Below are 25,806 nucleotides of genomic sequence, written 5' to 3' on the forward strand. Positions count from 1 at the left end.
TGGGGGGGAGGGGAGAAAATTAATCCAGTCATGGTGTGTAAGACCTATAACCCTAGGACACTCAGGAGGCTCACTGTAAGTTCCAAGCCAGCCTGGGCTATTGAGTGAGACCCTATCTTAAAAAAACAATCAGAAAGGAAGAGCAAGGAGGGGCACATGGAAGAATGTGGAGGAAAGTTGGAAATATAATCAAAATATGTTACAGTGTATGTATGGAATTATCTCACTAAAACTCATTATTTTGTACTAATAAAAAGTAATCCATTTGCTAAGTGGAAAGTAAGATGTAGATATATTAGACATTGAGTAATGATAGAAGAAAGTAATATGAACGATATAAAAACCTAGTGGTAAATAGGGCTAGAAAGATAGCTCAGCCCTTTAGAGCATTTGGTTTTCTTGCAGAGGACCCAGGCTAAATTTCCAGTACCACGTGGAACCTCTTGGTCATCAACAAGTACAGTCTCAGGGGATATAACATCTTCTTCTGGCTACCATGTGCACCAAGCATGTGCGTGGTATGCAGACATACATACAGGCAAACACACATACATACAAAATCAACAAATCATTTAAAAAGTAGTAAGTGATCAATTATCAAATAAGCAAAGTGATATTAAAAGTTTTTTGTATCGGCGGGCAAAGCAAAAGAATTGTCAATGTGTCTTAATACAAGAGACGGTAGATATGACACATGATGGCCTTGGGATGAAGAATCAAGAGTTGCTGATAAGGGTTAGCAGGACCAGGGCATATCATCAAGCAGAATTGCTGCAGTTGCTGAGGTAGAGGGTGCAAGTCTGCACATACTCATGGATGACTGACAAAGGCCTCCCATTGAGGTACATCCACGCCCTCAGACAACATCATCTTCTTAAACCACCTGTACCTTTTCATGATGCCTTTTCCCTAAACAGTGTGTTTATATCTTCCTTTTCCTCGAAGACAAAACTATCTGCTGCCAGACAGATGCACAAACCCCACATTTGTTTCAGAGTTTACCAAACACAGTTCTGTTCCTTTGTTTAAACAACACTCAGCGGTCATGTGGTCCGTGGAGTGTGTCCTTTGAGTAAGCCTTTGGCCTAGCCTGGTAGAAGATATTTGTAATGAGGTTGGATTCGAGGATCAGAATAGAATTGCAAAGAAGCAAAGGTGTGGGGAAGAAGGGTAGGAGAGTAACCCTTGAGGTGTTGTAGCAGTGTAGAGAGTCCCTGGAATATTAGGCAGAAACAGAAGTTTATCATAAAAACAACGGAAGAAAGTAAAGTTAAGGTGAGGTCACTAGGAAGCCATCAATGAAAGACCTGAACTTTAAGGAGTGACAGGAGGAAGAAATTCAAGAGCTTTAGTCTGGTGACGGACATGGAATTTATCATATTTCAGAGATGGGAGATCAACTACAGCCAACATCACGCTTAGTGCTAGTGGGTAGCAAGCTGTAGAAGAAAGGGGATGAGATATGGCTTAAAGCTGGATGAATCTCTAAGACTCTATGCAAACAAGAACAATCACACTGTTCCCCAGAATCAAGAAAGGTTGCCCCTTTCTGTTGCTACCCCAAAATGATAGGAGCCTCATTACATAAAATGGTGCATGATATTGGCTGACTGTCTTGTATTTGTTAATTCCTGAAGTCATGGCTGGTCTCTTGTAAGTATCTGCAGGTGGTTTTTAATGTGGCTTCGAGAATTAGCAAGCGCCTTTGATTCACTAACTTTCTTTTCAGCTTAAATGTAGACCTACATCCCGTGACTCCAAATAAAAAATTAGTCCCCAATGTTGTCATCTTTTCACAGAGGGGTGGCCAAGCCCATAGAATCTTACAGAATATCAGAAACAGAACCAATTTCTTAATGGCATTAAGAGCTGAATCGAAAAAATAGAACCAAAATCTCTGAGATTCTTACTTTAAATTAGCATGTTCCTCTGTGTTTCTTTAAGAACACATCGTACTAGCAGGTTTGAGGGAAAGGTTTGTTTTGCTTTGTTTTATGCAAAAGCAGCTGCTGTGGCCATTGAGAAACTAGGGAGCTAGGGAAGAAGGTCTGTGGGTGGGAACCTCTGTCAATCAGTCTCTCCCGCTGTTTGGGAAAAAAAGGGCTGACTAGCAAGAAAAAAAGTACAGCCCAGTTGCTCCCCCTCTCTCCGTCTTGGAGAGCAAAGCAACTAGAAACCATCATAAATATCAGAAATGGGAAGGCATTCGACCCTGTCCTGCTCCGTGCTCAGAGTCTTACTGCTCAATAGGAATTGAGTTAATGACCATGTTTCCTCAGTGCCACAGATAGTTTGAGCATGAAATTTATCTTTCTTTACGTGCTTCCTTGCATAAGAATAATAGGTAAAATTATAACGATCATGGGAGTCTTTCATTATAAAACATGTTGTTAAGACACTTTGATGTTTTAGTCCCTTAATTTTGTAACCAAACGGTCTGTACAAGTTCAACAAGGTCACTTAATTTAAGGTTACTAAAACGTGCAAGATGCTTTGCAAAGAAATCCTTTGTGGGCTAAGTATGTCTAGTCATTAATTTCACAGTCTGGGTTCAGTTTCCATGAGTAACACTGACACAGATCTTTTATCAAGCAAACATCTTCTAGCATAGTATCCAGCCCATACCTCACCCATCCCTCTGTCATCGCTGTCCTTCCCATGTCCTACAGATGGTTCTGTGAGGGGAAGGAGCTGTACAACTGTCCTGACATTCAGATCCACTGCGAGGGTGGGGAGCTGCACACCTTGGTCATTGCTGAGGCCTTTGAGGACGACACAGGTCGCTACACGTGTCTGGCTACAAACCCCAGCGGCTCAGACAGCACATCTGCAGAGGTGTTCATTGAAGGTAAGGAGGGTGTGGAGGGGTGAAGTGTAGATGGTCTTTAGACATCCTTGCAAGCAGCACTGTAGTCATGTGGGTTAAACCCTAGTTATTCTAAAAACCACTACCACCACCACCACCAACAAAACCCTCTTGGAGTACATTGAATTCTTCCTTGAACAGTTCTGACAGTCAGGCATGCACCAACTCTGCCTAATGCCAATGCCGACACCACTTTTTATCTCCACCACATTCACTTGAACTAATTTACAATGTAAAGCACCCAATTCAGTGGCCCCCAAAGTAAATGAAGTATGGAAAAGTACTTAAAACACGTATCATCCAAAGTTAGAAAAGGTTTAGGAAGTCCCTCATGGGAATTCGAAGTGAGGAGTACTTTGAAATGTTTTCATTTTTACTAAGTGTGAGCATTGTGCTTGTGTTTGGTTTTGGTTTTGTCATTGTTGAGACGCCCTTACTTCCACTAATTAACCATAACCTTGAATGAATTGGTGGGAATGACTTAAGAAACCAGTGCCGTAGGAGCAGTTTGAGAGAATGGAATGCTTCTGTTGGTTAATCACTAATCATTTTTAACATGATCACACCTTGTGACCTTTGAGAATGAAAGTATTTCTGTGTCAGAACCAGTACTTTTAAATAATCAGAAGGGCTTTAGACACACTTCTCAGATCACCTTTAAATCTACAACTTAATGACTATCCTGTAAATCAGTTGCTTCTTCAATAATAGTTAAACTTTTGGACAATCATGGAAATACTTGAGGCCTCTGCTAGGTGATCTTCAGGTTTCAGCTATGTAGTCTAATTACATTATATCATGTCACTAGGAAAGCCAAAGGATATAAGATCCAAACTCTTGTCTACAGCTGTCAAAAACAGTTTTTAAAATAACAAGTACTGTTGACTAGAAACTGGTACCTTTGCTTTTGAAAGGACTGTCTACTTTGTCTAAGTATTTCCAGGGACCTCAAGCTACCTTCTCCTCTTAGAGAAAGGAAACAGTTCCTGGCTAATACCTATTGCCCATATGGCGCTTGCAACACGAAGGCATGCAGATAAATGTCACTCTTAGTCCTTTGAGGCATTTCTCTGATTTCCATTTTGCAAATGAGAAGCAGACCCAGACAGATTGAGAGGGACTCCCCCAAGTTAAAGTCCATGTTCTGAGGCAGGACATCACAATGATGACTGTTTTAAAGTGCTCCATAAATGAAAAGTTGATGGCAAAAGACTTCTGGTGCCAAATGAGTTCTTACTAAGTGTCAATAATGGGCAGGCTCCATGGTGACCCTCATGTGGTGTTGTAGAACACAGTGGAGGGGACTGAAGGGAACCTGTCTGCACAATATGATCTCACACCTGTTCATTCAGAACGCTTTAAAATAAAATGCCTTGTTGGCTTGAGGCTGGATTTTTCTTTCCCAATGCATAGTTTTCCCATGATGCTCAGTAAGATCAGCCCTTGGTCATAAGTTTTGTGAGTATAGATAGTGTGCAACCTTATATAGATTGAAGGAAGGGCAAAGGAGTTAGGCAAAGCAGCATAAGGAGCCAATAAGGTTCATCTTCCCAAGAATAACATAAATTATTATAGAAATTGGGTAACCTTCACCTTCTGTATTTTTTTTTAATTGGACATTTTTTATTTACACTTCAAATGTTATTCCCAGTTTTACATCTGTAAGCCCCCTATCCCCTCCCCCTCCCCCTTCTTCTAGAAGGGTGTTCCCCCTCCCTAACCATCCCCCCTTTCCCGTCTCCCTGCCCTGACATTTCCCTACACTGGGGAGTCCAGCCTTGACAGGATCAAGGGCTTCTCCTCTCATTGGTGCCCAACAAGGACATCCTCTGCTACATAGGCAGCCGGAGTCATGGGTCTGTCCATGTGTACTCTTTGGATGGTGGTTTAGTTCCTGGGAGCTCTGGTTGGTTGGCATTGTTGTTCTTATGGGGTTGCAAGTTCCTTCAGCTCCTTCAATCCTTTCTCTAACTCCTCCAATGGGGAACCCATTCTCAGTTCAATAGTTGGCTGCTAGCATTCGCCTCTGTATTTGTCATGCTCTGGCTGAGCCTCTCAGGAGACAGCTATATCAGGCTCCTGTCAGCATATACTTCTTAGCTTCATCAATATTGTCTAGGTTTGGTGGCTGTATATATAAATATGGGCTGGATCCCCAGGTGGGGTAGGCTCTGAATGGCCATTCCTTCAGTCTCTGCTCCAAATTTTGTCTCCATATACCCTCCTATGAATATTTTTGTTTCCTCTTTTAAGAAGGACTGAAGCACCTGAACTTTAGTTGTCCTTCTTGAGCTTCATGTGGTCTGTGGATTGTATTTTTGGTAATTCAAGCTTTTGAGCTAATATCCACTTATCAGTGAGTGCATACCATGTGTGTGTTTTTTGTGATTGGGTTACCTCACTCAGGATAATATTTTCTAGTTCCATTCATTTACCTATGAATTTCATGAAGTCATTGTTTTTGATAGCTGAGTAGTACTCCTTGTATAGATGTATCACATTTTCTGTATCCATTCCTCTGTTGAAAGGCATCTGGGTTCTTTCTACCTTCTGGCTATTATAAATAAGGCTGCTATGAACATAATGGAGCATGTGTCTTTGTTGTACGTTGGAGTATCATTTTTGTATATGCCCAGGAGTTGTATAGCTGGGTCCTCAGGTAGTACAATGTCTAAGTTTCTGAGGAACCTCCACACTGATTTCCAGAATGGTTGTACCAGCTTGTAATCCCACCAACATTGAAAGAGTGTTCCTCTTTCTCCACATCCTTACCTGTATCTGTTGTTACCTGAGTTTTTGATCTTAGCCATTTTCACTGGTGACAGGTAGAATCTCAGGGTTGTTTTGATTTGCATTTCCCTGATGATTAACAATAACATCTCTTTAGGTACTTCTCAGCCATTTGATATTCCTCAGCTGAGAATTCTTTGTTTAGCTCTGTACCCCATTTTTAGTAGGGTTATTTGACTCTTTGAAATCTAACTTCTTGAGTTTTTTGTATATATTGAATAGTAACCCTCTATCAGATGTAGGATTGGTAAAGTTCTTTTCCCAATCTGTTGGTTACCATGTTGTCTTAATTACAGTGTCCTTTGCCTTTCAGAAGCTTTGAAATTTTATGAAGTCCCATTTGTTGATTCTGAATCTTAGGACATAAGACATTGGTGTTCTGTTTGGGAAATTTTCCCCTATGCCCATGTGTTTGAGGCTCTTTCCCACCTTTTCTTCTATTAGTTTCAGTGTATCTTGTGGATGTCTTTGTTCCACTTGGACTTGAGCTTTGTACAAGGCAATAAGAATGGATCAATTTGCTTTCTTCTACATACTGCCCACCAGTGGAACCAGCATCATTTGTTGAAAATGCTGACTTTTTTCCACTGGATGGTTTTAGCTTCTTTGTCAAAGACCAAGTGACAATAGGTGTGGGAATTCATTTCTGGGTCTTCAATTCTATTCCATTGATCTACCTGCCTATCTCTGTACTAATACTATACAATTTTTTATCACTATTGTTCTATAATACAGCTTGATTTCAGGGACCGCGATTCCCCTAGAAGTTCTTTTATTGTTCAGTATAGTTTTTGCTATCCTGGGTTTTTTGTTATTCCAAATGAATTTGCAAATTGCTCTTTCTAACTCTATGAAGAATTGAGTTGGAATTTTGACAGAGATTGCTTTTGGCAAAATGGTTATTTTTCCTATATTAACTCTGCCAATCCATGAGCATGGGAACACTGACCTTGTTAAATATGGATAAATATTTAAGTTTTTATGAATGAGAGTCAAGCTCAGGTCCATTCTTAGTCTCACTGTGAGTTCAAGTAAGAAATGTTTGCATGCACTAACTCCAGCTCTGGTTAGATTCAGGTCTTGCTCAAACACATTGCTAATTCTGCATTAACAAGGAGTTACTAGAGGCTACCAGAAGCAAAGAGGTGGTAAATTTTTAAATATCAACAACAACAACAAAAAAAATCTTTTCTAAATGTTTCAAAACCTATTATTAGTTGGAAATTATCTAAATTCCATTGTTTGGGCCCTTAAGACAGCACAGTGGATAGGGCCACTTGCTGCCAAGCCTGACAACTTGAGTTTGGGACCCATATAGTAGAAGAGAAGGGACTCCCAAGAGTGTTCCCCTGGCCTCCATACTGAGTATGCACACCACACACAATAGTAATAATGATATTAATAACATAATGATAGGAAAAATGATGGCTGGGTATTCTCTACCCTGTGCGTGCGTGTGTGTGTGTGTGTGTGTGTGTGTGTGTGTGTGTGTGTGTGTGTGTTCACCTAGTCAAAGATTCAAATCCAGGTAAGTCTGCCACATCTTTGCTGGCCCAGAATAAGAGGAAGTTCTTCCTATCCTGGGGTTACTATCCTTGTCTTCCTTGTTCTGGTTTGATAGCATTTTTTAGGACACAGTAATGCTTTATTTTTCACCATCCTCACATGTACTGGTCTTTACACAAATCTCACATTAGCGAATGCATTGCTATTCTAGAGCTCATAGTCCAGAAGGAAAGGCCCAGAAAATCCTTAAAAATCAAGAACCTGGCAAGTCTATGAAGGACATAAAGGCAATTGATAGGATGCATGTGTGGTAAGTCACCCTAAAACAGTGACATTTGATGTAAAACCAGCAGAGAAGAGAAGAAAATCTGAGGAGAGGGTGCTCCAGGCAGAGCAACCACATGCAAAGGCCTAGATAGGAAAGCCCAGGAGGCCAGAAGGAACCAAAAGATTCCAAGGTACCTGGACCTCATCAGCCAGGAACTAGGGACTAAAGCAACTTGGAGGTAAAAGGGTTTGTTTTCATTCAGAATTCCAGGGTTTGGTCCATTATTTCAGGAAATTCAAGGTAGTGGGAACTTGAATCAGCAGGTCACATGATACTCATCGTCAAAACAGAGAGGACCAAATACTTGCAAGCTTTATATTGCTTAATTTGCTCTTTACATTTAGCCTAAGATACCTTGCCTAGAGAATAGTGCTGCCCTCAGTGGGCTGAGTCTTGTCATGTTCATTAGCATAATCAAGACAATCCACCACAGACATGCTCACAGATCAGCCTAATCAAACCAATCTCTCACTGCCTTCCAGATGATACATTGTATCAATTGACAGTTAAAACTTACCATTACCCAAGGAAAAGGAAGTGGCTTCAGGAAGGAGGGACTTGCTGGCAGTGTCCATTCTACTGAGAAGTCAGATGAGGTCAAGGAACAAACCACTGACTTTAGCCATGCTGGGCATTGTTGGTGATTTTTAGCAAGAGGGAGATCAGGGACAGGGTGTCATTCAATGAGGAAAGTTTGAAAACTGGGGAAGCAGTAGCAGATATTGGATTCAGGAAGTTTCTGGTGAGCAAAAATATTGGCAGTGTCTGGAAAAGAATATGAGGTCATAAAGGATAGTTTGTTTTCAGGCAGGAATTACTGGAATATGTTTATATGCAGATGAAAAGACATGGTAAGGGAGAAAATTAGATTGAGCAGAAGAGGGGAAAGATTGAGATGCAAAGTCTTGAAGGGAGCAGAAGAGCATGGCTTATGTAGGGAACAGAAGCGCCCCTCCTAGGATACCTAGTAAAGGAGTAGTCTCAAGAATATGTACATAAAAAAATAAACAACATGTGAAATAAATCCATCCCAATTTTCTACCGCTCCTTCCATTTACCACTGTAAAATTAATTACAGGGATTGGTATAGCTTCAAGAACTCTGAAAAGGATAGTAGAGTAGTGGCTTTGAAATGTGGAGTGAGCAAAGCTGGATTGAACTAGACCTTGTGGGCCTGAAGGATGTGGATCTGGAGGAGAGGGCAGGAAGTCATCATCAGAAGATGGTGAGGTTGGACAGGAATGCAGAAGAGAGATTCAAGGAGGCAGGTACTGCTTGACATTAGTTTGTATTTTACAATGCTAAGTAGTGAGATTTGGAAGGATGTCATGATGTTGCATGGGCAAATGTTCCTTCCACACCCATGAGATCAAGCCCCAAATGCCAGACCACCACAGTGCACCAATGTCTGATATCCAATGGTCATCCAAGAACATATGCCTTCTGCTAGATTTGAAAATTTATGTAGAGAACCTAAGAATATTTAGGCTGTTTTTCATATTATATATTTTAAAATAATTTTCCTAATATTTTGATAGATTGCTAAGGGATTGCTTTATAACCTTTAGCACTGTGCTTTGAAATCAGATCGTTGTCAGTATCTATGGAGTTGATCTTAGAGTGTGCTGGCTATTCTAAATATCATAAATGTTGCTGTAAAATTATAAAAAATGACACTCGTCCTGGTTCCTGCAAGTTTTCACTCCCGAGGATCAGCATGCTCTAGCTGTTTCTCTGTTACTGCTTTCACACTCTGTCCCCTTGGCAATTGTTATCATGCCTGAGACTCACATAGCATTCCTCGGGCCATGCTAGCATGGCCCCACACCATGCTAGCCCCAAGCATTTTATAGACTAGCATGGCTTCCTATCACAGACTCTGTTCACATTCCCAACACCCAGTGAAGTCATGTCTCAGGAAACTAGAACTCAACAACCAGATTTATGTGTTAAATGCTCAATGTACAATACTGTCAATGCCCACACCAACACAGCACCAAGAACCGGGCGTAAGCCTGCAGGATTAAAAAATACACACACACGGGTTATTCATGTTAAGAAAGAAAAGTCAATTCTGTAGTCTTTTTTTTTTTTTTTTTACCAAATATATACCCCAAGTTGACCAGGTGGAAAAAATCTGGGAAGCACGGTGGGAAACCCCAGCTTAAGGCTTCAGTAACAAAAGACCAAATACATGCCCCCAATTTACTGGGGAGAAATCCAGGAAGACCAGCCTAAATCCCAAGAACAAAAGACTGGGAAAAAACAAAAGGCAAGAATGAACTGACCATCACCCAGATGTGTTGTTACCAGGCCAGGTTGTTCCTTTGTTAGGAACAAAAGGCTTCCACATGCATCAGCAGGGCTCAGCAGGGGTCAAATCCTGCAAGGGACCCAGAAGGGTCTGACAAGGGGGTAAAACACTGCAGGGGACCCAGGAAGCTGTGACAAGTCCCCCTATTTTTATTTTATTAAGCAAGTCCCCCTATAATAATCTTTAAGCAGCGCCTGTCTTAGGACACTTTGGGTTATCAAACCTCTTTCCCGTCTCTGGAAAATTCTGCCAGTCTCAGAATTTCTTGTCTTAGGTGAGGCCTGGCCCCAAAGAGTTGCCTGTCCTTGGCTAACTGCTTCTGGTGAAGGCTGAGCCCAATTTGGGCAGAGAGTTTGTCTCCTACCAAGGAGAACAACACCTGCTTAGTTGCTGCCCAGGACTGGGAGTGCTGTTTGCGCATGTGAAGAGAAGCACAAGGCCGACTACTGCAGCACCCTAAGGCCAGAACATGAAGGGCCATAACACTGAGGTCCATTGTCAAGCTGTTCCTGTATGTAAATTTTAGAATTCCCAACCATCAGCAACTACTCCAGAAAGTTTACTCACTGTGCTTGCCTAACAATAGATTGGGGGAGGGCAATCCCAGACACTGTAGACACCGTGGCTGTAGCAGCAGTGGCTGCTACAATAACAGCGAAGATGCCAAAGTCTTTTCCAAGGCTGTTCAGGATCGGCCATCCTTTTCCGGAACAACTGGCAGGCAATGGAACCATGCCTGAGATCTGCATAACCAGGGCAGAGTTCCCCAGTCTCCAGCAGCTTCACACAGATGGCATTCCTGTGAAGCCACAGACTGCAAAATGGCAACACCAGTCATGGCGACAACAACCACCAGGGGAATGAGGAGGGACAGGGGTAATGGCTGGAGTCCAGTCTTCTCCAGCAAGCAGCAGTGCACAGAGGATCAGAGCTCAGGCCATGGTAGGATGGGACACACAGCGGCAGTAATAATGACTGCAGGAATACCAAAATCTCTGTGATGACAAAAAATGAGGGGAAATCCTCCATCTTCCTCCAAGGGCACAGGAATGACTCCAGGGACCTGAACCACAAGAACTGAATATTCATGCTCCCAGGATCAGCATGTCTCACCAGCTACTCTGGCAGCTGGCACACTCCTGCAGCATTCTGTAGGAAAAACATAAACATGCCCTCTTCCCCATATAAAATACCTGAACAGGATCATGCCATATGCCAATATGTGGAGCCTTCCATTTCACATAGGCAGAAGTATGCCTCGTTGTAGGGTGCCATAAACACTCAGAGAGTTCCTTGGCATCCAAATTTTAAAATTGAAATAAAAAGAGCATTATTTAAATAATTGTATAGCATGCAGGGTATAACTCCCCCCTTTTATTTATTAAGATATTGTTGAGATATTATTTATTAAGATAAGTCCTCAAAGATTAATACTATTATGTGATACAGGAAGAAATTGAGGACATTGAGGACTTGTATTTATAATTTGATTTGTATACCAAATTATTGTCTCCAGCATTATTGTTTTGATGATATAAAGAATGAGATTGTTTGACTAATTGTTCTTATGTAAGGCCTATAATCTGTCTGGTATCATTGTCCTCCCTTGCTAAGGGGTCTAGGCAATTCAGTTTGAGTTCTTAAATGGCCTATAAAGGAACAGTACTTAGTATTCTTAACCATTAAGCCATCTCTCTAGCCCCTCACAAGCTTTATTTACCTAAGCATAAGCATTAATTAGAAATGCCAAATCCTATAAATATTGTCCAGATTCAGCCTTACTTAGAAATCCCTGAGCTGGCAGGGCGAGGCTGAGAGTAGAGAGTAAGCAATGGAATCTTCCTCTTTTCATGAGGATGTGCTATCAACTCCATTACCATTTTCAAAGAGCTAGGTATGAGTCTATGGTTTTGTTTAGTTGTCTGAGCCATAGCACTGAAAGGACAGTGAGTTGTCAGACATTCACACTGAAGTCATCACTCACTGATTTTATGTAGAAAACTTGTCTCTGATAAAGCATAAGTAATTGTAAAATTTGAGGGTTAGCACTACCTAAAAAAGGAAAATTTTTTAATCAATTGTAAACCACAAGCCACATATTGGCTATCAGTATTACAACCAATTGATAATATATCATTGCCCACCTAGACACACAAAGTCCTGTGCACATCCATCCCTTAAGAATATTCATAACAACCTGTAAATGTGCAGAGAGGAATCTTAACATCAGCCTCCATGTTCTCTCTGCTGCTTCCTCTCTTGCTCCAGTCTCCTCCTCTCTCCAAAACTTTCCTCCTGCCCATCCTGCCTTCTCGTCCAATGACAGGCCGCATTCTATCTTGTACCTGCCTTCACCTGATGACATCACCCTACACACAAAAATAGTATTTTCTTTTTAAAAAAAAAATCTATTCACGTGTACACAAAAAGATATAAAGCCATTCATAGCCTGACTGCCCTGTAATGCCCTCTGTGTGTATGTATGTGTTGTTGGGAACTGAAGTTAGGGCTTCACACATGCTAAGCCTACACCACACCACCAAACCATAAACCAACCCAATAGTCACTTTTAGTTTGTTACCATTTCTTACCTCTCTCCTGCACATCCTTTACTTCGAATAGTTTTGTTGTTTTTTTTTTTTTTTGCAGTTGGTTTGTTTGTTTTTAATTTAAATTATTGTCTCCCAAGCATCTACCTATGTCGTAAACATTTCTGACCAACAGATAACCCACAAGGGCAGACTTGCAGAAGGATGGGAGGAATTGCTATCAGGGGAGGGAAGGGAAGTTGCTGGCACTGTAAGGATTGGTCTGGCCCAGCTGCCACAGCTGTTCTGACACCTGAGAAATAAGGTGACATTGACATTCCACAAGGGCTGGGCAGGTGCAGAAAATGCCTCAGGGATACCAACACTTTTCCATTACCTTTCTCTGATGATCAACTGCAAAAAGGGAGAAAGAACTAGGCAAGCGCTCTACCACTGAGCTAAATCCCCAACCCCAAGAAAAGTTTTTTATTCATTCTGTTTGTTTGTTTGTCTATGTAGGGTCCAAACTCAGAATCTTCCAGGTACTAGTCAGGAGCTCTGCCTCTGTGCTGTAGCTACAGTCCAAGAAAGTGTGTGTGTGTGTGTGTGTGTGTGTGTGTGTGTGTCTGTCTGTCTGTCTGTCTGTCTGTCTGTCTGTCTGTCGTCTGTCTGTCTGCCTGTCTGTCTTTGGTTTGTTTAAAACAAGAGTTCCTTTTGTAACACAGGCCAGCTTTGAACTCACAAGAATCTGCTTTTACAAGGATTCAAGTCTGTATCACAATGCCTGACTCCTACAATAAATCCTGCTGTATGGTGTTGCTGTTGTTGCTGCTGCTATTGTTGTTGCTGTTGTTGTTGTTGCTGTTGCTGCTGCTGCTCAGACAGGGTCAGACTAGGCAAAGCTAGTCTGGAACTCAACTTCTTAAGTAGTCCAGATTCACCGTAAATTCAAGGCTATCCTCCTGCCCAAGTCTCTCCATTGAAATAGAAGTGTAAACCACACACCCAGCCAGACTTCCCCAGTAAGTAGTACCAGCAAGATGACTCAGCAGGTAAAGGCACTTGCCACAAAAGGCAGGCCACATGAGTTCAATCCTTGCAACCTACATAAAAGAGTAGATGGAGAAACCTGACTCGATTGAGAGAGAGTCTGACCCACAGGGGTGCACTATGACATGTGTGCCCCCTCACTGTGTGCCCCCTCACACTAAGTTTCTTAAACAAAAAAAAGGCTTTTAAAATACAAATCATAAGAGGAAAATTATTTTTTTGACCTGCTATAAATGTTTGGAGTCAAGTGAGCAAAGCTGTTCTCCCATATTTTTGACCTCTTTGAGACTACCTGGGACCACATCCGCAGGACTTTGCTCTCCTTAAAATCGATTTTATGATTCCAATTAAGCTGTTATCTTAGAATAGTCCAGCCCATATTGATAACCGGTTTTCTTAGTAGTTCCAGAGACTTCCCCTGCTTAGCCCCTCCCACTTCATCACAGTGTAAGCTTCCTCCTCCTCTTTCTCAAGTCTGCTCCTACTGCTTCCGTGTTTTGCCTGTTTTTTCTATCTACCCCCTTAAGAACACTCACCACTCCCAATGCCCTGCCAATAACAGCAGGCCTTTTTTGGCTCCAGCACTCCAGACCTGCCCTGTGTATCTAACTGGCCTCAAACGTTGCCTCTCCAGTGTGCTGCCTGTTTTCTGCTGCACACTCGACTCCCTGTCCCCAAATAAGTCTTGCAATTCCCTAACTGCATGCTTCCAGCAGAGGCTAAAGGCCAACTCTGAGCAAGCTTGGAGCTAAGCACCAGATTTGCCAAGCCTAGAAGGTCGTGGGGGAGGGGGAGGAGAGGATTCAGAAACAGAGTGCAGCCTGTCACCACCTGCAAAGTTACCTACAAATTTGGTTCTTCCATTTTCCTGCCTGTGAAGTGAACATCACTTACTTCTCGGTAAGGTTATAATAGGTTATCATAATCCAAAGCTACCAGAAGCCAAGCTGATCGCTGAGGACATATTAACCATTCAGTTTGATATCCTTTTATAATCTTTCCTCGATTCTTGGAGGACTGATAATTTTTCAGTAGAAATGACAGATGACATTCATGGTGTAAACAAGGAGTCCTCAGAAGCCAGAAAAGACAGCCAAGGATAATCTGAACAGGCAGGATAGCAAGAGTGTATCCTAAGAAAGTGAGTCACAGAAAGGAAGAAGCTGAGATGTGGCAAGGGGCCTGCCCTCTCCCTCCCCTTTGTGAGACTTCCTTGCTCCCTACTTAGAACTCCAAGTTCACTCCATTACTCTCTCTGCCCACACCCCTCTTCTGGTTTGATTTTTTCCTATTTTGCCATATAAGGTATAAAGTTCTCGCTCCTCTATCTGTGTGCTCCCAAGAATGGGACTCTACAAGGGTTTGTGTATATGTTGAATGTCTTTGGGACCACATCCCAGCTCCTTAAGCTGTGTCTGCCAATGAGTACATTCAATTCTGTGCATCAGGATCACGTGACTTGCAAATGCTGGAAGTCTGGTAAAGAAATCATGAAGTCTGTGGGATGTCAGATTTGAGGAGTTCCCTCTTCATTAAACTCAGACATCTTCTCATGCCTTCAGAGAAAAGGTGTATGTTAGGAGAAAAATAACCTGACATAAGAGAAGGACGGCATGGGATGGGAAGAAATGGAAAGACATGAGCCTTCTTGGTAATACAGGAGCCAGGTGAAGAGCACCCACCCCGGAAGAAGAGGGATGAGACAAAGCAAACATTCCAGCCGAGTTACCTCAGCACGACTGTTTCCAAGGTCAACAAAAGACCTGAGAGACTTTACTGCAGTCCGGGCACAATCACATTCAGATGAAGAGTAAGGAAGCTGCTTCTGATTAATAGTGGTGAAGACATCAGCAGCCCACCCCATGTGCTCTCCCAGGGTTAAAGTTTAAAACCATGGGCATTTTTCCACAAAGATACTCACATTTGTCTCATAGTTTTCTAGCCATATAAAAGGATGAGTGAGATGGCCAAAGAGATAAAAAGGGAAGCTAATAATAAATTGTAAGCACAGTGGTCCAAAAGAAGCTATTAATAGTACCTTTAAAAGACTTTTCTGAAGAAACTGCAATAAAAATTGATTCAACACTGAATCATCCTCAATTTCAAGTGTATTTGTAGCACAAATAAGACTTTGCAGGTTGCTATCTACAAACGAAGACCATTATACTCTTTGGAACTCTTAGAGATGCCGGCACTGCTCATGTCCTGTCTCGTGATCTTTAATGTCTTCCAGGAGCCAGTTCAACAGACTCCGAGAGTGAAAACTCATCTTTTGGATCAAAAGTTGGAGCTATGCCACAGTGAGTTGCCACTGGGTCTTCTGATCTGGGTCCTCTGATGGCCCTTGTGACAAAGAGGGGTGACAGAACCACTGGGTTTTGAAGCCAGGCTGGGAATGGTCAAGCCGTGTCCATTAGAGAGAGCGTGTTTGGGATTGGGACACAATATTCTACTTCATATGACTTTAAACTGGGGGCGTGGGGGTTGGGGGTCTGTGTTTCATCGTCAGTATGACAAAACTGAGCCAAGTGCTATATGTCAGCTTCAAAGACAACCTTTGAGCTGATTAAGTAAATGACCAGTCCCACTGAGAGAAAAATCAGCTAGGTCTGAATGAGAACCAAAATGTCTAAGTGAGCCAGAAATGAGTTTTCTTCTGTTGGGATAAAGGGTTTTTTTTTGTTGTTGTTTGTTTGTTTTGGGGTTTTTTTTGTTTTGGGCTTTTTGTTTTTTTGGGGTTTTTTTGTTTTTGTTTTTTTGTTTTTTGTTTTTTTGTTTTTTTGTTTTTTGCTATTTAGACCTTATATCTGAAAAAGTCAGAATTTGCTGATCTCTACAGAGACATGCGTTACTAAAAAATGTTACTGTCTCCTCTATTTTACAAAAGTATAGCCAAGTCTACCTGAGTTTGGGAGAAAACTCCGTTAATGGTGAAATATGCTAACAAATGCTTTTAGTTGCTGGTAAATATATAACAGTAATATCTATTTACAAAAAAACTAATTTCCCTGATTAGATCCTTACACATTAAGACAAGTACTGCATTGTAAGACCATTCTAATAATAAAATAATCATATATAATTTGAAAAATCATGTCCGCTCAGCATCAGATAATCACCAATGCTAAAGGAAATTTTACAATCGTACTTTTTTCCTGATTGAAGTTAGAGTTCAAATCCAGAGACTTGATCCGCAGCCTCTAGGCCACATAGAACCTGGCAATGAACCACCCTAGGTCTTTTTCTTCTATAACACTTAAGCCTCAGCTCGAAAAGAAGACAAAAATTTCAAGCCACTCTCAACAAAATTAGAAGCCAGCAAAAGCCCCACTGTTAGCCCTAAACTAAACACTGAAACGGAGTTAAATATTGGACCCTAACCGTAAAGATGTCAAATATTTGCTAACTGATAGAGACTGAAGCTTTCTAAGTCCTCATTTTCTCTTGGGATTTAAATAAATAATACCTTCAAAATCTTTATCAGTGCGAGCTGCCTCTGGCTAGTTTTCTTTCTTCTGTATGTTTATTAAAGTCTGTTCTATCCACACTCAGACCACAAGGACCACACGGCTCTTTTGGAGATTTGTTTTTATTAGTTCCAACTTCTGGAACAAATTTTAACAGAAGTAGCCTGGGTCTACAAAAAGAAACCCAGGTCTGCTGTAAAAATATTTTAAAGAACAGTTGCTGACTTAAACACACACACACACACACACACACACACACACACACACACACACACACACACAAAACAACAACAACAGCAACAACAACCACAAAAAGCTTCTAATACTAGCTTCCCCGTTTTCCAGAGCTCAGAAGAAAACGACGTCTGTTTCCTTAACAATAGGATCCTCATCTCCGAAGACAGGAGTGACCACAGCTGTGATTCAGCCCTTATCTGTGCCTGTCCAACAGGTAATTGTGCCTGCAGCCTTCAGGGAGCTGAGCTCAGGAGCAAGCATGCTGTTCTGTTTTATGAGTAGGAGTTTGATCCTAACTGCACATCCCTGTGTAATATTTTCTGAGAAAAAAAAACATAATTGAATGAAGAAAAACTAATGGTTAATGTTCTCATTTTTGTTCATTAAGAACAATCTGTAATCACAGACACACAACCAGTAAGTCAACAGCTACGTTCATATATGAACTTCTGAACTGATAATGATGTAAACCTTAGCTCCAACTGTTCCAACATCCTTTGTTCCAGTTACCCTCCTCATTACCTTATTTAAAGAGACCCGTAACGTTCACGAACCTACAGGAACTTTTCCCATCTCCGAAGACCAAACAGTATGGCTTAGGAAAAAAAAATTCAAACTCATTGATTTCACTATACTGTTTTTAAATATTGATTTGAGGTCAGTGTGAGACTGTTTTTTCAAAGAAAGAACAATCCGGGAAAGGGACTGTAGTGGGCTTACTTTCCAAACACCATCAGCATTACTCTTTAAGTAAAAGACGAAAATCAAATGTCTGTAAATAATTGATATGATGTAAATCTTTAAGTCCAACAGTACTCAGTTGCCCGGAGACTGCTGGTAAGTAAACCCATCTCTAGTTAAGAGATCTGTCTCATGTGCATCCCCATGACTTCCACCAGTTTTTATTACCCACAATATTATCAGAATCATAACAAGTGCTACATGTCATACATAGTAACATGTAAAAGATGAACTCAGTAGAGAAAAGATATTTATGTTCAGAAACTTGACAGGAGTCGACGAGAATAAGTGAGCCAGAAATGGTAGTCATGATAGATATTACCTTAAACCACTGAACCAGGGTTTTCATTCCAAAGCAAGGGTAGTTTTCACTCAAGAGCTTGGCTTTCAGTCATCCACTAGTAATTATTTGAATGCTATGAACTATGCATGATACTTCATAGCACAAAGCAGGAGTCATCTGCACCCACTCCTTCCCAGTCTATATACTAGGTGGGGCAAAATTCGAGATGCTTCTCAATATGCCCAAATTGATTGTGAGATACAGAGGAGGATGACATCCATCAATGTGTATATGCACACACTACAGTGATGTGTAGCGTACATTGTTAATGGCTTTACTTCTACAGGAACTCTGAGTAATGCATCCTAGTTTACCTGTTCCTCATAGCTGATGAGAAGAAAAGATTAATATATGAAAACCAGAGTTCCTGGATTCGAATCCCAGATCTACACACTTCCTGAGGGACTTCTGAGCAAATAATATAACCTCTCTGGGCCTAATTCCTTTGTCTGCAAATTGGAGATGACAATACCAGAAGTCTCCCAGGGTTGTTGTGAGGAGTTTCTTAGTTGGTTTTCATATGACATTTCAAACAATGTCTGACCCAGGGTAATACTGTAAAAGCGTTCATGAATTCATTGGATGTCAATGACAGTGAAAAGTGAGACACAGACCTCCCGAAACCCAAGCCAGTAAAAAAGTATTCCTGGGAAAACGAATAAAATCTATCACTGCCATAGCATCTCCACAGTACTGTGATGTCCTATAGTGTATTCAGACAGATATTATCGGATTGCTATTAGCTTAGGTTATCCCGATTACCTGAAAATAAGCAAGTTTACACACAAAAAAGTTCCACTTACTGCTTCTTATTTCTGTTCACAACTCTGAAATCTTTTACTTCCCGAGATGAACGCTCTTCAGTAACAGTTTCAGTACCTTGAGGTTTTTTTTTTAAACACATCAATAAATGAGTTTTATTTCTTTCACTCATATTTTTCTATCCTCCTTTATTGAGAGAGTTCACATTAAAAATAAGATAGACAGATGTTTCCATTACTTACTTTACCCTACATTGCCAATAGCTTATCCTTTTGATTCAATGAATCCGGACTGTATTTTAAAATAAAATATAGTGTCTGTGAGAATGTCTAACAGACCCCTGTGGAAGTCCCACACACAGAAATCCATTTGGTAATAGCATTTAAAAGCTCTCACGTTCCCCCAGGACCAGGGAACTCTTGCCTCCAATATCCTTTTGAACAGAGAAGAGTAACAGATGTGAAATTAGGGAACAGAACAAGGTCTATGCTGTGAGAGTAGACTAGCGGGTAACGTATGGCGACGCTTCCATACCCTGGAATCGTTCACATGGAGCAATCCCCATACTGAAAGGCTTCTTTAGCTTATCTCTTGGGAGATTTATAGATTGAGAATCTGATCCATGTGTCTCTGCCCTTTCAGGTTCACAGTGCTACTTCGTATCTATGCCGACCTGACGGAACCACCATGGGCTGCCTTCTTCCTGTTTTTACTAAGGTCTGACATCTGGAAGTCTCATTCTCCGTGTTTTCTTTAGCGCTTAAATTTCTTTCACATGTGACTTTATGTAGCAGCCCTTAAGGTTTGAAATGAAGATATTAATAGGCAGATCATCGTGGTTACCTTAGGGGATAGATAGGTATTCATTGAATAAGGACTGTGTGGCTGTTTTCTTATGCAAGACTGAGAAACATGGCTGTCCGCAGGTAAAGCCAGATGTCTGATCTAGCGGGAAAGCCAAGAGAGGTATGAATAATTCAGTGTTTAATTTTTCCTTCTTTATTCTATTTTTTCTGGGCATGGTAGCATATGACTGTAGTCCCAGTACTTGGAGGCAGAAGTGCAAGGGTTTTTAAGAATTTGAGACCAGGACTGGTCTGTACAATGAATCCCAAGAGTCAATCAATTTTCCTTTTTTGTTTTTTGTTTTTTTTTTTTTTTCCTACCAAGGAAAGCTCTTGAAAGATCTAGGATGCTTTACAGAAAACAAAACAAAACAACCCAAGCAAACAAACAAGAAAACTGATTTTTCATTTGTTTTAAGTTGGATTTATGTTGCCAAGTTGAATGAGCCCATGTCATTGGATGACTACAGAAGTCAGAAACCAGTCCACGCAGATTGTCTTTCTTTCTTTCTTTGCGTTTTTTGGAGGAAGTCCAAAACGTCACTGATGGACATTTTAAAAGGCCAAATAAGAGGAAAGATAAGCCATTTTCATGTAGAAAGACTAATGAATAAAGTTCTTAGTCCATCCGGTATACGCTATATATGATGCAAATTTTGCTGAACTCCCAACAAGTTCCTTGTTTCCATTCATTTGTTTGATATAGAATTTTCTAACCTGGTTCTAAAACTTATATTGTAGGGGGGTGGGGGGACATTACAGCAAATAGCCAGGGTCCTACTGAAGAAATTAACAGGGCACCATTATGGAGGAAATTTGTCCTGTAAGATACCAAGACTCCCTAAAGTTCTGTTAGCTACAGTAAAAGTTGAGCATCCCTAATCTGAAATGCTTTAAAAACTAAAACTTTACATATGGACTGATGCCTCAGGTGACAAGATTCAGTCAATGTGCAGGTGTACACTCTAAATGCCATATAAACTTCCCTTGACATATGTGTATAACATATTCAGAAAACATTCATGAACTTCATGTTTGCTTGTGCCTTGTCTTAGTATGTTTTTTGTTGCTGTGATAAACACCATGACCAAAAGCAACTTGGGGAGGAAAAGGCTCATTTGGCACTTCCAGGTCACGATCCACCATTGAAGGACATGAGAGCAAGAACTCAAGGAGACATCAAGAAGTAATTATACTTACTGGCTAGTTCCCTAGCCTCTGCTCAGCAGGCTTTCTTAAAAACCCAAGACTTCCTTGCAGAGGAATTGGTACCTCCCATAGTGGCATGGACCCTCCTACATCAATTAGTAATCAAGAAAATACCATACTGACCTGCCCACAGGGCGGTGTGATGGAGTCAGACCCTCGGCTGAAACTCAACAGATAATTCCAGGTCAGCAGAAGCTAAAGTAGGAGAGATCCTATGCCCAAGATATCCCCATGTATATGCAAACATTCCGATGTTTAAAATAAATCCAAACGCCAAATCCGAAACCCTTTTGGATAAAGTCACGAGTCTCCTCAAATTACTGAGGCGTCAGAATAGCACCTGCGAGAGATTCCAATAACCGCAGGCACGTAGGGGCACTCTGGGGACACAATGACTTCTTTAGTAGGTTAAAAATAAAATGAAATAAATGGAACTCCACACTTTTCACTTCCAAGTAAGCTGAAGATAAATGAGAAAACAACTCTATAGTACTCTGAGGTCACCTGAGTGGCTCCTGGGCAGCATCCCTGCCCTCCGAAGGCTGCAGTCAAAGAGTGTTAGGAGTTCAAGACCAGTGAGAGCTGTGCAGTGAGTTCGAGATCAGCTTGGACTAGGGAGTGAGAACCCTTGAAAGAAAGAGAGAGATGTGGAGAAGGAATTTCTGTCAGGTCACACCAAAAGCAGCTTTGTGATCTTTGTGGAAATGGTTTTATTTTGCCTCTGAATCCAAGCTTTATAAAGGCCTCTTTCCACACAGTCACCCTTTTCCCAGTGAGCGGAAAAAAAAAAAAAACAAAAAAAAACAAATGCTATCAGTTGAAAACCCCTCCGAAAGAACTAGAATAAAACAGTAAAAGCAAAGAAATCCTTTAAGACCCTGGCAAACCTAAGTCTCTGGAACAGATCATTTTCTTCTGATGCTCTAAGCAGGGACCCAGGGACCGCCTAGGAACCATGTCACAGTCAGTATGAAGGGAAAACTTTTTCATAGCCATCTTCTCAAAGGCAGCTCAGGAAGACTGTATTAAATCATGCATTGTTAACCATGACTCAGCTGAGTTAGGGGCACCTGAAGCTAACACACCCTTTCCCTGGCTTTTTTTTTTTTTTTTGAGCTGTTAAAGACTGATACTAGTACTTAGCCCAGGTTAGCCTGTGTGTGTGTGTGTGTATGTGTGTGTCAATGTCTGTGTACGCATGCACGGTGCCTATCATTACAGAAGTAGGCAAGCTGGACCTGAAGTCTAAGGAACAAGCATAGACTTCTGTCTCCCTTCATTGATAGTTATCTATGCATTTGCTAACTCTCTTGCTTTTAAACACAGGAGGGGAAAGCCGCGTAATTTTAGGAATAAATCTAATCTCCTTTGATGCCTTTTTAAAAGCTCAAGCATGAAAAATATTTGGGTGTCATTTGTCATGTACTGGAATTAGCTTCCTGGAGATATTTCATAGATTGACCCATAGAAGCTGGACCGCACACTGTGCTTTGAAACAATAACTCATCTCTGGCTTCATTCATAAACTACAAAACCTTTACTTAAATGTCAGAGATTCTCTAGGGCCAGCATCATGTCCCATCTGATAAAAGCACTTTTTACCAAGCCCGAGTTTATTCCCCGGGACCCACAGGATAGAAGGAGAGAACCAACTCCCGCAAGTTCTCTTCTGGCGTGTGTACACCCCAGTGCCACACACAGTGAACGAGCAAACACAGTAAAGCATGGAGAGATATTTAAAGCCAGCTACTTGCTCCACTTTAAAACACAAATGGAGAAAAAAATGCAATCGTTAGCTGATTTTTTTTTTTTAAAGAAAAAGTCTCAAGTAGCCCAGGATAGCCTCAAATTCTCCATATAGCTGAGGATCACTTTAAACTCCTGATCATCCAGCATCTACTTCTGTCTGTGCTGGATATAAACAAGATTTCAAGCACAGTAAGTAAGCTCTCTACCAAGTAGTCTACAAGTCCAACCCCAGTAGTTAACCTTAAACTTTCATTATATATAATATATAATATATTTATATATAATGTATGCTATGATATTCTTAACTGCCCAAAACCAAACATTATTTTTTTAATATTTATCTGTTTATTATATATACATCATAGAGCTTTCTGCCTGCAGGCCAGAACAGGACACTACATCTGATTATAGACGGTTGTGAGCCACCATGTGGTTGCTGGGAATTGAACTCAGGTCCTCTGGAAGAGCAGACAGTGCTCTTAACCTCTGAGCCATCTCTCCAGCTCCACACATTATTTTTATACTTTAATAATTCATTGGCAAACACTGTAGACTTATAGAATAGGCACAGTGCTTTAACATATATCCTGTAGAACATGTGCCGAAGGACTTTACATTTTTCCATTCCCCAGAAGATTTGTGACTAGCTGTTATTCCCCCCAGACCCTTAAAAACAAAGCAAACCTGCCCAAAGTCCTCACACTTCCTGATGAATTCTGTCCATTAGCTTGTTCATAGGTACATTTTTTTAAAATCGTGACTTATTTCAAAAGAGCTACCCACCTTATAAGGTATGTAAATCTAGTACACTAAGTCTAGTAAAATATCAAAGAGTCTAAATGAACGAACAGCTACCACTAGTTAACCTCAGCAGGGGAAGGTAAGGAAATTGTTAGCATTCTGGCATTTAATAACAAGTACAAAAACCTCACCTCTTTGCATCCATAAAGTTCAATTAATTTATCTTTTGTGTCATAAAAGTTTATTAGCCTGCAGTTGGAGTAGGGTAAAGACAACAAGTCAGTTACAAGAGAGGCAGAGACGAAGGTCAATAAGGAAGACACGTAGCCGGTTGTATCTTTGACTCAGAATCTTGAAATGAAAAAAATGCCAAACCTCTTGGCTTCATACACCTGACATAGGAGGCTGGTGTGGCAGGGCTGGTAGGGAGCCCGTGAGAGGGTGGGGCATGCCAAAACAAACTCCAGTCTGTTTTCTTATCTGGCTTGCCTAAGGGTCTGCAGTCGTTTGCAATATAATTGTTTGGAAGCCTTGCATGCCACCAGCTTACCTCTAAACGTAGATAAAGAAAAGCAGCATCTATTGCCATCAGATCCCACAAACCGGAAGGGTCAGTACAAATCCGTAAACAACCCCAAAGGTGCCACGTGGTAAACCTGTCTAATCTCATGACCCAGAGATCATGAAAAGCTGGTGACCAACGGACTTTAAGGAATTCATCCTTGCCTGAGACTATTTGCGGCGATTATTTTCTGATGACCCCTTAGTGACTGTTTTGTGCCCCTGGGGTTTTGTCTAAGGTTTGGCGGTTTTCCTCCCCTGTTGTGAGGTTGTTTGAGGAGGCGTGAAGTCTGAGAGGGTCACTTGCTTCTTAAATTTCAGGAGCTACAGAACACAGCAGCATCGGAGGGTCAGGTGGTGGTGCTGGAATGCCGAGTCAGAGGGGCTCCCCCGCTGCAGGTCCAGTGGTTCCGGCAAGGCAGCGAGATCCAAGACTCTCCAGACTTCAGAATTCTCCAGAAAAGTAAGGGGAGGTGGCCGTTCTCGTTCAGTTGGATTTTCTCTGGTTTCAAAAGATATAAAAAGGACTTACGCGAGCTGTTTTGTATTTTCAAAGTGGAACGAGACTAGATAGTCCATAATGCGCAGGAAGTAACTCAACACCTCTCAGTCCCCTCCCCTTCCTCACAACACCTTGTAAAAGTGGGATCAAAAGAATCTCTGTGGTTGCAAACACCTGTGTGAGTATCATCTCCCTAGTTCGGCCTTCTGTATAGACTGTTGGTAACATTGTGTTGGTCACAAGGTGTTAGCTGAAATTATCAGCTGAAATTCCTAGCATAAAATACCGATTTCCTTCAGTAATGCATTCAGACTCCTCCTGCATTGTTTGTTAAACGATAGGACACTCCCTGCATTAAAAGGCCTGGAGTAGATGCTCTTTTTGCTTCAAGATATTCATAGAGTTGGCGCCAAATGCAGGAATTTACCCCACAACCTCTCCCAAAATGCTACTTGTGAAATGCACAAAAGAATTGGACTACCTCATTTTGATGGAAGAATAAAACAAACCAACCCCAGGAGCCACTTTGAAGTGGATGAGACCTACAGGCCTTTTCTTTAGAATGAAAATTCCCACATACTCACATAGTTGGACCAATCATTTGAAGAGGTTCCCAAGCCTGTGGAAGCCTGTCTGGAACTATGCTGTGTCACCTTTCCCAGTGCATGGTGTTTCTGGACACATGGAAACGTAAACTGAGTGGCTGCTGCCTTAACTCTGTTATACAGGGGTGGTTCGCGCCATTTCTGCACACGAAGCCTGACCAAAGCAATGGGAAGAAAGGGGTAGGATAATTATCCCTGAGGCCCTGTACTAATACCATCCCCCGGTTTTTTTTCCAACAGAACCGAGATCAACAGCTGAACCCGGTAAGAGTTTTCTGCTATTGGGAGTAATGTATCTTTCGGTTTTCAGTGAGTCTTTGTTTCTATTTTAAAGCCACACAGCACACTAAATGATGTATTTGCAGTTCCTCAGAAAACATGAAACTGTCTTGAAAACAATGTCTTCTTTATCACGGGGTCTGTGCACTACAACCCTCATCAATTTTTATTAGTAAAACATGCTGCTCAGGCAAGAACGTTGGGCTTGGCAACTCACGGCTTCTTCAGATATAGTGTTTTATACTCAGACTCCGGATCCAAAAGAAAAACTTTCTGAAGTTCCAGTAGAAAAGAGAAATTTGTTGCAGGCTAGGCTTTTGCTGACCAAAACATACTGGAAGACTCCATGACCTTTTGTTTGGTGACTCAGTCTCTGGGAGCAC

The 25,806-nt window shown here is 41.3% G+C and overlaps 1 protein-coding gene across 4 annotated transcripts in view; it reads left to right on the plus strand.

Moving 5' to 3' along the window:
* The window catches only part of Palld (palladin, cytoskeletal associated protein), a 393,294-nt gene that overhangs the window by 173,757 nt on the left and 193,731 nt on the right, over nucleotides 1-25,806 (plus strand). For all 4 annotated transcript variants that reach the window (XM_039094916.2, XM_039094914.2, XM_039094915.2 and 1 more), the window contains 6 exons: nucleotides 2,670-2,848; nucleotides 15,616-15,682; nucleotides 17,195-17,300; nucleotides 19,575-19,649; nucleotides 24,359-24,500; nucleotides 25,385-25,408. In XM_039094916.2, the coding sequence (XP_038950844.1) occupies nucleotides 2,670-2,848; nucleotides 15,616-15,682; nucleotides 17,195-17,300; nucleotides 19,575-19,649; nucleotides 24,359-24,500; nucleotides 25,385-25,408 (593 nt within the window). The remainder of the gene's footprint in view (nucleotides 1-2,669; nucleotides 2,849-15,615; nucleotides 15,683-17,194; nucleotides 17,301-19,574; nucleotides 19,650-24,358; nucleotides 24,501-25,384; nucleotides 25,409-25,806) is intronic.

This window comes from Rattus norvegicus, chromosome 16 (assembly GCF_036323735.1).
Source record: "Rattus norvegicus strain BN/NHsdMcwi chromosome 16, GRCr8, whole genome shotgun sequence".
Taxonomy (NCBI): Eukaryota; Metazoa; Chordata; class Mammalia; order Rodentia; family Muridae; genus Rattus; species Rattus norvegicus.